General features: G+C 35.2%; 1 protein-coding gene across 3 annotated transcripts in view; it reads left to right on the forward strand.

Moving 5' to 3' along the window:
* Nucleotides 1–13533, forward strand: part of MAP3K4 (mitogen-activated protein kinase kinase kinase 4) — a 71577-nt gene that overhangs the window by 25724 nt on the left and 32320 nt on the right. For all 3 annotated transcript variants that reach the window (XM_054821505.1, XM_054821504.1, XM_054821506.1), the window contains exons 4-10: nt 4036–4278; nt 6383–6529; nt 8692–8849; nt 9244–9360; nt 9787–9886; nt 9976–10059; nt 12299–12565. In XM_054821505.1, coding sequence (XP_054677480.1) covers nt 4036–4278; nt 6383–6529; nt 8692–8849; nt 9244–9360; nt 9787–9886; nt 9976–10059; nt 12299–12565 — 1116 coding nt within the window. The remainder of the gene's footprint in view (nt 1–4035; nt 4279–6382; nt 6530–8691; nt 8850–9243; nt 9361–9786; nt 9887–9975; nt 10060–12298; nt 12566–13533) is intronic.

Below are 13533 nucleotides of genomic sequence, written 5' to 3' on the forward strand. Positions count from 1 at the left end.
TGGTCACTTTCTTTTTCTTGTCTTCAAGACTGGATATCTTTCTGCAAGACATCCTTTATGAAAACTTCACTAATGTTTTGGGTTTTACCTCATCTAAATAAATGAAGTACTGTGGTGACACGTTATGCTTGAGGCCAGATTGGATAAATGCATGGACTCTCTTAACCTTGAAATCTATGAAAGCAAGTCATGTTAGCATGTTGTGTTCTTCAGTTGGCTCTTAGTTTAATTTTTTTTTTCTTTGGGTCATTTTATATTCTTAATTAAGAATGATTGTGAGTTAATAAAAACAAAAAATATGAAATAAGCAGTAAATGAAGGAAGGTAGCTGAAGTTTCATGTGGTAAGTTTTGGTCACTCATTCTTTCAAAGCAGAATATTGTTTCTTAATATAAACTGTTACGTAACTTGTAGGCATTTTTATATTAGGAAGAACTAGTAGTAAGGATTACTTGCCCTCCTCGATGAAGTGGCACTGTGTGTGGAGTCTAACCATGGATTCTGGATGAAGGAATATCTTAGACAATGTGCCTCTTCAAATATGGATACTACATATGGTCTTTGACATGTTTCTGATTTGTTAGTGTTGACTTTCACATTTTCAAAAGGAACAAGAATTGTTTATCTCCCTTGGAGGTTATTTTTTTAGGATTAAATAATTTATATTTATAAAGTTATTTGATTTTGAAAAAGTTCTTATTCATACTGTTCTTACTGTAGATATTACTGTAAAAATGAAGCTAGTAGTTGATTTTTTTATTTATTCTCTAATTGGTTTCAACTTGTGTTCTAGGAAGTTTTGCATTAAGAAAATCTTTGTGTATTTCTAGAATCACGTGCCTAAGCAAAACTTGCAGGTATCTCTTACAGTAACCAAAAGTACCCCCAAATCAGATATACTTAGATAGAAATTCAGCTTAATATATTATGTAGAAATACCTTTAAAAAGCCAAAGGAAATAAAATGTAATTTGAGGGTATTGAAAACTACTTTGAATATATTTTTGAAATTGCTAAATACCACAAATGTTTTGACTTCATAAGAATTCTTAAAACAAGTTAATGAAACACTAGTAGCTAGGGTCTTTGCAGCTTCACAGAATTAAACATTTTGGGAACTTAGCATTAGATGACTTGTGTAAGACGTAACGTTAATCTTTTCTCCCTCCTTTTCTACTGTTGCCACTTCTTTGAATGTTCATTTTCAGTAATTATTACATTTTCTTTGGAATATTACCTTCTCTTATGAAATTACTTTATGACTGAAGGTGAATGTTATAAAATTGTAGACTTCTTTCCTCCCCCAAAATTAAAAGCATGCTTTTAAAAACAGAAAATACTGTTTGTCAGAAATGTGGTACCTAGTGCAGCAAAAGGTGACATGACATCAGACTGAAATAGAGGAGATGGTTTTAAACTGCTTGGTCTTTGCATCTGATACTACTTTGAATGTAGTGTCTTTGGGTGTTTTAGTGCAGTTCAGTTTGATATTTGTATGCAGTCAGAGCTGTTAGTGTTTTGTTAATCATTGTTACTTCTGGGTTTTGGGGATTTTTTTAATATATATATCTTGACTCTGTCTTTATGTGTGTACATACACTTTAAAATCTCTGGACATACTTTCATTTCTATTGTTACTTAAACGCTATCTTTCATCTAAAATGTGCTTTCTGGATTCTTTCACTGTACGCATTTTAATGCTCATTTCATCTTAAATATATGTAAATGTTTATACAGATAGCTGTTTTTAGTGTTTTTTAAAGGACAAGTTTCATTTCTCATAGGCTCTGATGCTTTCACAAGGCTCTAAGCACTGTAGTCTGTTTTGTGTAGAAGTTGTATGATTTGATTCTTAAAGAAAATGGCTAATATTTCTTATTTAATTTACAAAATCAGAGATGTTATTTTAGTAGAACAGATTTAAGCCCGTGTACCCTGTTCGTTGTTTATTCAACTGGGTGCACTTTTGAGTATGAATTTTATGTATGATCTCAATAAATGGCTTGGACTTTGTTTTCTTGGGGTTTTTTAAAGAATATTTGGTAGTCACTTGAAACATTTCAGATTGGGCCCACTGAAGATCAAGATTGGTCAAACTGAACAATAGAAGTTTAGGTGTCTAATACTAAGCCCTAATGTCCTGTGCTGTTAATGTTAGAAAATGAACTAACACATTTATTCAATTTCATTGTGATATTTTTGCTCATAAACTGGTTCTTTAATATTTTTATAAGAACCTAATTTTCCAACACTATACTTGCACATGATGAAGATTGTATTTCTTAAATATTTTATTGTACTGTAGAAGTGTAGTATTTTCATGATCCGTTATTACTGAAAACTTCTTGTATAAAAGCCTTCAGCTCTGTTGCTATTCTGGTGCTGTGCTTTTCTTTAAAAGAGAGTTAGTAAAAAGAAGACATTAATATACTATCCAAGAAGATAAGTTCTTTTACGGTAGATCAACTAGTGATTAAACTTCAACTAAACGAGGTATAGAGGAAATCCCCACTCGTGCGTGTTTGCTATATCTGCATAATGAGCTGGTGGTTTTATAAACCACTTAAGAATCTGCAGTGCATAATACTTTTTTGTGCCAACATTAGACAGTAATGAATATGCTATTCTATCCCACATCACAGTCGAGAAACATCACAATATTAAAAATAAAAACATTAAGAAAATTGACTTTGTCAGTAGCTGTAATTTTGTGTGGCTCTTCTGAGAAAGCAGAGCTTGTACAACACTATAAGCACAACTGTCAAAAGTGTGTCTGAAGGTATAAAGGAATAAACAATTTCTTTTTTAATTTTTTTAAATTTTCTGCTAGATAATAAGCTTAAAAATGGCTTTTTTTTTTCCTTTTTTTTTTTTTTTAAATTTTCTGGGCAGCACTTAATCATTTGATCTAATTCCTGGTGATGTTTTCCCCTTCTTTGATGTGAGGTTATTTAAATTTGGCACTGAAGGAAAAACCTAAAAAATGCTAGTTATGTCTAATATATGAATGAAGGATATTCAGGTGTCATAGTTAGCAGCTGTGAAATGAGAATTAGAATTCAACAAAACCAAACAATCTGAAACAAATCTTGTCTTTAGATGATGTAGAATGTGTTGTTATCTTTAAGAGCTGCACACATATTGCAGTCCAAATTTTCCTCCTAAATTAAACCCAGAGTGCCTCCATGTACAGTTTTGCTTAGAATGTTACCAGAAGGTATGTAGTTTAGATATCTAGATGTCTATTTCAGATAGCTTCAATTATTTTCTGTAATTAGAAATGTCATTACATATAAATGTAATTTTCATTTAAATGAAAAATCAGTTTATTAATTAAAAAAAAGCTGGATCTCTATATTTTATCTTCCTTTTTTAATTTTAGTTTCAATTTCTTAACATCTACCAAAGTTCATAACTTTTTTTTTCAACAGTTTTGTTCAATTTAGCTAGTGACACTTTCTTGAATGTTGCATTACTTTACAATGTGGAGTTTTATATAATATATGCACTATGTATTTGAAAAGGAACGAGGTTACTCACCTGACATGCCCAAGTGCAAAGTTGTTTCTCTATAGTCATTAGCCTTTTTATTTATTTATTTTTTTAATATATTTTGAAATTGTCAAGTATTGTATCTTATAATGACCTGAATATATGTTCCCATATATTATGTTAGGCTTAACTTGTATGTTCATCATAACCTCAAACAGCAGTTTCTTCCTATGTAGTGAGGTGATCTCCAGCTTTAATGGATACTTCAATCATTTTAAAACAGAAACATAAAGTAAGAGATTTTATTCACTCCCAAGGGTCCATAATTGTTTTCCTCAGCCTGGTGATCCTCAAATAAAAAAATAAAAAAAAAGAAAAAAAATTAAGTTTAAAAAAAAAAGATAAATTGAAACTTCTGTGGTTGATTTTTCAGTTAAGAGTATCTTACCTATTAAAAAGGGACTTTAGTGTGTGCTACTTTAAACAAATGCTAAATCCTAAAGAACTTAAGGATCCTCTTCATAATACCTATTTCTTGTTACAGTTTTCAGAATTTCCAGATCCCACGTTATGTTCAGATTATGTGCAGTTATTAAATTCCCCACCTTGTTGTGAGCAAAAATGCAGTACTGTATCATGGGAGGAGCTGAAATCCATGGATTTGCCATCTTTTGAACCTGCATTCTTGGTCCTTTGCCGAGTCCTGCTCAATGTTATCCATGAATGTCTCAAGCTAAGGTTGGAACAGAGACCTGCTGGGGAGCCATCTCTTTTGAGTATTAAACAGGTTTGTTTCAACCGTTTCTTTTTCATGTTTCCTCTTTGGAATGACTTTGTCATTTTGTTATGATAAAGTTGTCAGTTTAAAGAGGATTAGTTTAAGAAATGACAATGTATAATTACATAATAAATTTTATATATAGTTTTGTATTTCATATGGAGATCTTTTTTTTGCGTAGTAAACAACTGGTCATATATACTTCTCTGATTTAGACTTCCAGGAATCAAAACTGGTGATTAAAGAATTATCAGCCAGCAAAGGTAAATAGTATTTGTCCCATTTGCATTATAAGCTATATAACCTTGTCCAGCACATCTTCCTCCATTTGGGTTTCTTAGGCAGCGTAACCAGTTTTAAGGGTCTGTATATTTCTTTTTTCTTTGATTTTATCCTTTTTTCTTTGCAAATGTAAGACCTCTGCCAACATGTGGTGGACACATAGAAGTTGATTAAGAAGAAGAACAAAATGAAAAAAAAATCTTCTTTCCCAGCACATTGTTCTATGTAAATATCTGATATTTTCTGTGGGTAGTGACCCAGGATTGTCAGTCCTGTTGCTGGTTGAGAATGTTGTATGGGGATTTCTTTTCGGGTGGTTATCTGATACAATGGCGGCTGTTTAGATTAATGCCGTTTTCAACGTCTAGCCCAGGACATACTAAAATTGTCTGAAGTCATCTCCCTGCTTCCTGGCGAGCGTAACAAGATCAGAGTTTTATCAAGTGGTCTTTAAGGGTAAACATTTAAATAAGCTCTTGGGCTGATTATGGTTTCACATTCCAGTTATCTGCTGCTCCAAAATCAATTGCTAAGTTACATTATGGTCCCAAATAAATTTGAGTCCTGTCTCTTCCCTACCCCACCTTACTCCCCCCCACTTTTTATTTCCTTGGTATACTAGGATTTTGGATGCCCTCTTATCCAAAAGCACAGTAGCTATAATTTCAATCTTAAGAGTCATAGTTATAATAAAATATAGTATAGCATACTGTATTGCAAAGCACAATATATCCTTTTTTCCTGGAGAGTGGGGCTATTTTTTGCCCTTACATTTTCTGTTCTCCTTGTGGACTTCAAGTTAAGTAAAAGTGGCAGTTTCTTCCTGGAAAACAATGTGTTTGTTACAGACTGTTTTGATGGTGCGTGCTGTCTTGTTAATTACATGGAAAAAAATTAATTAAACTCAGAAAATGCGTGCTCTCCCATGCAATAACAGGCAAAGGAACTGTAGAGGATATTTCACAAATAGATGTATTTGTTTCCTGAAAAATTATAATTCCTAAAGTCTTGAGCAGGCTCAAAACAGAGTCTAGGGGTCTGCTTTGTTCTGCAAGTTCACAGAATACTACAGAATTACAGAGAAGTCTGGGTTGGATTTACTCTGGTCCAACCTTCTGGAAGCTGGGCCCTGTATTAGGTTATCCAGAGCCTTGTAAGGCCAGATGATGAATACTTTCAGTGAGAGAGAAGTTCCACTGCTTCTCCAGCCAGTCTGTTCCAGTATTTATTTTTTCTCCCAGTAAAGCATTTTTTTATTGTATCCAGACAATTTCCCTGAAGTGACTTGCATATTCTCTTCTCTAAGTTGAACAAACCCATTATTACTAGCAAGTCAGTTCTACTTAAGAAATAAATGAATCTGGTTTGCAAGAAAAAGTATACGCAGAAAACCAGCACAGATCATATGCTTCCTACAGTGTGCTTTTTCTCCCATCCTTTCTCACTAGCTGCCCCTTTGAGCCATGTCATCCATGTTTCACTTTTAGCAATAGCTTTTGTGATCTTGATGATCTCTGATCTTATCAGAGACCGCTGTTCTTTTTTAATGGCAATTTGGCATTATGTGGTGGCAGCATAGTTCCTAACAGTTCAAGGTGGTTCTCCAGTTCTGCATTTGTGCTGAGAACTGGAGGTGTGTGTGTATATGCACATGGGTTATTTCTGTTAGGTAGTTAAATTAGACGTTGTTTGTCTGTTATAACCTGTGTTGAATGTCTTACAGCACCATGATCTTCATGATCTGACAAATTAAGCTTTAACTTCCCAGGGAGAATTTAAGAGTAATATCTTGACTGATGGCAGTTTTTGGGGTTGCTTTTTTTTCTTGCAGCTAGTGAGAGAGTGTAAAGAGGTTCTGAAGGGTGGCCTGTTAATGAAGCAATATTACCAGTTTATGTTACGGGAGGTGTTAGATGACTTACAAAAGATTGATTGCAACATTGATTCTTTTGAAGAGGACCTGCATAAAATGTTAATGGTAAGCTTCAAAGAGGAGAAAATATTCGGAGTTTAAGTGTATTAATCTGAATGCTGCTCATAAAATCTGTTGTCTCTGTTGGTCTTGCTATTTTTTTATTCTTGTGCTAATTTAATATAATTTTATTGTTTTAATGGACTCATAAAAGTAACACAGTAGCCATTGCTGCTCAGCAATAATTTTAGTAATACTGATTTTTGTTTACTGAACTGTGGTACAGTATACTCATAAATTGCCAGTATGTAAGGTAAAATGGTTCATAAATAGAACTGTAAATTCCATACATTTAAACTAAACTTCTACTAAACTTGTAGTATTGAATAAAAAAAAAAATACAGTTGTTTGACTAATATAATGTCTTAATATCTTGGTATTGCATTCATCCATTAACAATACCTTATTTTTAATGTGTACTATTATTGCAATAAGAAGCATTTTGCTTTTTGTAGGTCTTGAAAGGAATAGTAACAAGACTGTCTAAATAGGAATAAATTTATCAGACTCTAAAGAATGACAGTTTGTACCTATTCAGAGTTACAGGTTACTGTAGAGCTAGCAGCAGGCAAGAAAGATTTGATGAATGGTCAAGATTGTCAGAAGGTTGAGACAGCTGGGCAAAGAGAGCTGAAGAGATGATCTGGACTGAAAATAGGGATAGGGAAAACTTGTACAAAATCAGAAGGTTAAGACAGGTTTAATGAGGGATGGGGGTGGAATTTATTCTTTGTGTTTTCCTGTGGACTCCTTGTATAGGCAGGCAAGGTAGCTAAGGTGAGTACTGGAAGAGGAATTAGGCTGAGAGTGAAAGGCGAATTAAATAAAGTCAAGAATGGAGCTACAGCCTGAGACTATCAGAACGCAGTACCTGCCTAACCCAGAGTAGAGTTTTAAGGCTTTTCTGTATCTACTCCGCTCTCGTGAGACCTCACTTGGAGTACTGCATTCAGCTCTGGGGTCCCAAGCATAAGAGTGACATAGACCTGCTGAAGCAGGTCCAGAGGAGGGCCATGAAGATGATTAGAGTGCTGGAGCACCTCTCCCATGAAGACAGGCTGAGAGAGTTGGGGTTGTTCAGCCTGGAGAAGTGAAGGCTCCGGAGAGACATTATAGCAGCCTGCCAGTACCTGAAGGGGCCTTTACAGGAAAGCTGGAGAGGGACTGTTTATCAGGGAGTGTAGTGACAGGACAAGGGGTAATGGCTTTAAGCTGAAGGAGGGTTGATTTAGATCAGATAAGAGGAAGAAATTCTTTACTGTGAGGGTGGTGGGGCACTGGAACAGGTTGCCCAGAGAGGTTGTGGATGCCCCCTCCCTGGCAGTGTTCAAGGCCAGGTTGGATGGGGCTTTGGGCAACATGGTCTAGTGGAGGGTGTCCCTGCCCATGGCAGGGGGGTTGGAACTAGATGATCTTTAAGGTCCCTTCCAAACCAAACCATTCTATAATTCCATGATCTTGGCATTATTACAGTGTGGTCCAAAAATATTTGAAACCAATAAGAAGTGTCTTAACTGTTTCTAAAGAGGGACATTGCTTGATGTTATGGATTATTGAATTAAAACAAATTGCAGCTAACTTTTTGCATTCAGTAGGATCCTGAAGGGTAGATGTTTGAACAAGAATTGTGCTTATCTGGATTTTATGTTGGTTTAAAACAATAATAGTTAAATATAGGTGAGAGATAAGACTATATAAAGGAACACAAGGTATAATGTAGAATCTGAGAAGCCTATTCACTGCACTTACACATATCCAGGAGGATATGTTCAGATAAAACCTTTTGGAGTAATCCAGTTAATAAAAGATTTAGAAACTGTTGTTCAGTAGTTCAGCTTTAAAAACTCTGGCCACTGTGGGTATTCACTGATACAATGGTGAATAGCAGTGCAGCAAGCAAGGTGGTGGTACTGTCAATATTTTCAGAAAAGTATTGTGGAGATGTAGTATTTAATACTTCAGTAGCACTTTCTACTTCCTGAGCCATAAATTGCACCTTTGTTGTGGAAACATGTAGCTTATTTTCATCCATAGCAAACAATAAATGTTGTAGAAATATTTTCTGCAAATTGTATAATACTGAGATTGTTTGATGACTTAAGAAGCTATAGTCCTTAGTTACATGTTGTGTAGCAATTTCTGTTTAATTTATCTCTTTCCATGTACAGGTTTACTTTGATTATATGCGAAGCTGGATCCAAATGCTACAGCAGTTACCTCAAGCGTCTCATAGTTTAAAAAATCTGTTGGAGGAAGAATGGAATTTCACCAAAGAAATAACTCCTTATATAAGAGGAGGTGAAGCTCAAGCTGGAAAACTGTTCTGGTAAGTTTTATTTAATTACTCTGCTTATGGTGTTGATTTGTACCAGATACCTATTCAAGTCAGCGTTCATTCAGGGTTCCCAAATTGGGGTTCTTGAAGCCTCAGTAAGCAGTTGATTGTGAATTTATGGATTATTACAATGACTGTAGTTATAGGACACAGTAAGTGCAGATTGCTGTTACTCTGGCTATAACAGGAATGACTGCTTCTACGGAAAGTCCCTGTTCCTGCTAGCCCTGTGCACATAGAGTACCTGAGGGACCCCAAGATGCTGCTTGTTTCTGCAGGCGGACTTGGCAACACGGCTCTCTTGTGTTGGACAGAGTAGGAAGAAGTTTAAGGTGCCATGCTACCTGAATAAGACTCTGAAGTTCCACCATTTCTGTTGCCACAGTGATATTGCAGGAATGCTGCTGAAATCTACAGGAATATTTTTAGATTCTGGACTACAAGACAGTTGTGATGAATTTTGGGCCAGTGCCGATGACAGTACTGCATCAGATGAAATCAGGTATTAAGCCCTATGGCTTAGTAATAATAAGCACACTCATGTTTCTGTGCACCTGACAGGTACATACTGCATTTTATTTCTTAGAATTAAAAATCTGTAAATGCAAGGCTCCGTGGACTTTATTGCTGATATTTCTGTATGCAGTAGTAATGAACCATCATTTTGTTTGTTTGAAGCCTAGTAACCTTCTTTTGATTTCAGGGTATGAGAGATTGTTTATTTAATATTCTTTAAATTCAGTTTTTATATCCTTATCAAAAATGTACCTGCACAAGTTCAATTTCTTTCAGTCACCTGCTTGTAAATATTTGTCTTTTCTATGCTCTTTCTAGTGACATATATGTAAATAATTGTTATTTTCTAATAGCTGTAAAAATGCAATATAATTTATTAAACATTGGCACTTTATTCTTACCAATGTTTCAGGAGGTCTGTTATAGAGACCAGCCGAGCGCTAAAAGAACTGTTTCATGAAGCTAGAGAAAGGGCCTCCAAAGCTCTTGGTTTTGCTAAAATGCTGAGGAAGGTAAGTTAACAGTAAAGTCTCATCTTATTTATATGCTTTAAAGAAATTTAGTCTGAAAACATATTCTTTTGTTTTGTCATTACTTGTAGGACCTTGAAATAGCAGCAGAATTTGCGTTGTCAGCCCCTGTGCGAGATCTTCTGAATGCTCTGAAAACAAAAGAGTATGTGAAGGTAAATTCAGTTTAGAGGCATGAAAGTAGAGTGGGGATGCTAAGTAAAATGTCAAAGGATATTTCTTGATATACTTCAATTTTTTAATGTGACATCTATATCTCAACATTTAAAATGTCATATATTTAATATTAGAATTTGGGCAGTCAAATTATTTTCTGTACCCGTGTTTTTGTGAGTAAGGATGCTAGTCTATGTTTTGTGAAATCAGTGTCTAATTCCTTGTCTTCCCAAAGATTCTCTTTGTGACTTAGGAAAAGCCATTTTGCTTCGATAGTACTTACTCATTTGCAGAAGGGGAGTAATAACACTTACTAGGGAGTTTTATGAAAAATAAATGCTTTAAAGTTTGATGTAAACAGATACATAAGTAAATGGACATGTTTAAGTAGATAATCTCAGACTACGGACCTGTGTTTTGTGTGCTCTTATAAAGCAACGATAGTCTAGTGGAGGTCTGCTCTAGCAAGCTTCCTTTAGAGTACTAAGGATATGAGAAATGCAGGGACTCAGTTCTGTTCCGGAATAACTCTTGCTAGAAAACTGTTGTACAGCAAAAGTAGGTTAAACTCTGTGCCTGATATTTGCTGTGCTATAAATCCCCATGTTTATGGTTTTGCACTTTATTCCTTAATTCCTAGGTCAACAAGTCTTTATTGTAGTTTAAATTTAAGTCCGTTGCTTCAACAGATTAAGTTTATTTGGATCTGCTGTTCTTTTTTTGTCCTTCCATACATTTAATATATATAGTTCCCAACTGGGAAATAATCTACTAATTTATGCATGACAAAATTCTTGTCAGATTTATATAAATGATTGCTAAAAGTAGAAATTGGTTCAAGGAGAGACCGACAAGTTCATAGGAGAGAAGTTCATAAAGGGTTGTTAAATACATGGATGAAACACCTGGCTCAACAGGAGCCTTGTCTGTGAATTGTTTGAGAGCATAGTCAGAGAAATCATATATGTTTACTTTTTAAAAAATATTTTCCCCTAAGTATCTGCTCTTGGCCGCTTTAAGATACAATATTAAATTTGGTAGACCTTTTAGTTAAAGATAGTATCATTGTTCTTATGCGCATGTTTTGAAGAAAAAAAAAAAGTCTTGAATTTGAAAAATCTGTGTAAGCGCCTGAGTTAAATAATCTAGATTAGATTATTTGGATCTCAAGATTTATGTCTCTTTATGTATTACCTCACCCCTTGTTTTCACCACTGAAAATGACACACATCTTGGTGATTAACGCTTCCTATATTGGCCCTCTAACATCCTGTAGGGAGTTTAAATTTTTAACAGCCTTTTCAGTTAGATGCTCTTTAGTTTTGGGAAACTATTTTAGCTTTCAGTACAACCATCTAATTTTTACATTGACCTATGGATTATAATGGTTTTAATTATAAAATATGGCTGCCTAAGGGTAAAAACATTGAGTGCAGTGTTTTGTCTTAGGTTAATGACATCAAACTCTGGAAAGAGAGAATAAAACTTCACTATTAAGTCAGTTACCTCATGTCAAATCACAGGTATCAACTATTTTACTGTTTTCACAGTCTGATTCTGATGCCTGACTTGGTTAAAGTATTGGTAACTATGTGACAGATATAACGCAGAAGTAGTTTTTAAGTAGTATAAGCAGTATTTTATTAAAAGAGAGCACTCCTATTGGGCTTAATTGATCTCTCTTTCATGAATAGTAAAAGAATAACTGATCTATTTTTAGCCATATTTTTGCTTACTCTTATCTTTTGTAGCCATTGAGAAATGTTATGTGGATTTTTAGAGATCCTGAAGGAATTTTTCTTCTTTTAATATTCCAGTCTTAAAAATGTGTGCTTCATAAGTTTTAAATTAGTCTTGACTAATTTACTTTTTTAAATATGTGCGTATATATTTTACACATACAGACATATATACAGACATATATAGTATATATGTGAAATTGGAATTTTTGTAACAAGATTCCTTTAGAAGAATATGTGGAAGGATCAACTGAAGGTGCAAGGAAAGATGTCACTGAAAGTTGGTGATTTAGTGGATTTCAAGGCAAATAATTTCTTATAATGTGTTTTGACTTGTAGTGCAAAAATGGCTGGATGTATTGTTTTAGTATGTATATTGTACAGCTGTTTAAGATGGAAACTCTCCCTGTTGCTTAAATGAGATAACATATATCTATTTTATGTATCATAAAAGACAGTGAGATTCACTCATTTGGTATAATTTTATTTTTTTCTACAGGTACAAATCCCTGGGCTCGAGAGTTTACAAGTATTTGTACCAAATAGTATTGCAGGAGAAAAATCAGTGATTTTGCAGCTCCTCAATGCAGCTGCTGGAAAGGATTGCTCAAAGGATTCAGATGAGATTGCATATGAGGCCTATTTACTAATGACCAAACGCAGTGATAAAGACCATGAATTAGATGACAGCTGGAGCGCATGGGAGGGTCAGCCTGTCAAAGTAGTGCCACAAGTAGAAACGGTTGATACACTGCGCACCATGCAGGTGGGTTTTGGTTTTTTGTTTATCCCTGTTTGTGATCTCCACACTTCTATGAATGTTTATCCTTTCAGATTAACCACAGAAATTTAAGTGAGGCATGTGTCCTTTTATAGGTAATAAAAGTGGAATTCAAGGATAGGATTGATTCTTAGTTGTGTTAATGCAAGTATTAAATTCAATGGATTTTAGCATTTCTTAGAAGGATTACACACAATCGCAGAACAGTAGGGGTTGGAAGGGACCTCTGGAGATCATCTAGTCCAACCCCCCTTGCTAAAGCAGGGTCACTTTGAGCAGGTTGCACAGGATGGCGTCCACACAGCTTTTGAGTATCTCCAGAGAAGGAAACTCCATACCTTCTCTGGGCAACCTGTTCCAGTGCTCGGTCACCCTCACAGTGAAGAAGTTTTTCCTTGTGTTGAGATGGAACTTCCTGTGTTCCAGTTTGTACCCATTGTCCCTTGTCCTGTCAGTGGGCACCATTGAAAAGAGTCTGGCAAGACTATCTCTATAATGTGCATTTTTCAGTGTTGGAGTTTATTATAAAGAGATACTTTCAGTATCTAGTTGGATGTTCAGTGTCAGAAGTGTGCATAGGACTTTGAAACTGTACATTTTATCAAAAAGTCACCAGTCTCCAAGAAAGCGTGGCAGTGGCTTTCCACACACTGAGGCATGGAACTAGTCACTTTCGATCTTGAGTGAACTGTGACATTTAAATTTCTGTGGAAGCTACTGGATGTTCAACAGTTCTGCAGGAAGAAATCTTTCCAGTCATACTTTCCTTTGTCCCAAGCCAACAGGGGTTCCCTGCCAGCAGTTCTGCTACGCTCTAGCGACTAAGCCAGCCAGCTCCCTTCCCCTCCTGTCCTCATATCCTTATGTTAAACTGAGTGCATTTTCCTTTTGGTATGTCATGCAGTTCCTTGGATCCCTACCATAAATGGGCTCTACTGTTCATGAACAGAGTG

The sequence above is a fragment of the Grus americana genome, chromosome 3 (assembly GCF_028858705.1).
Source record: "Grus americana isolate bGruAme1 chromosome 3, bGruAme1.mat, whole genome shotgun sequence".
Taxonomy (NCBI): Eukaryota; Metazoa; Chordata; class Aves; order Gruiformes; family Gruidae; genus Grus; species Grus americana.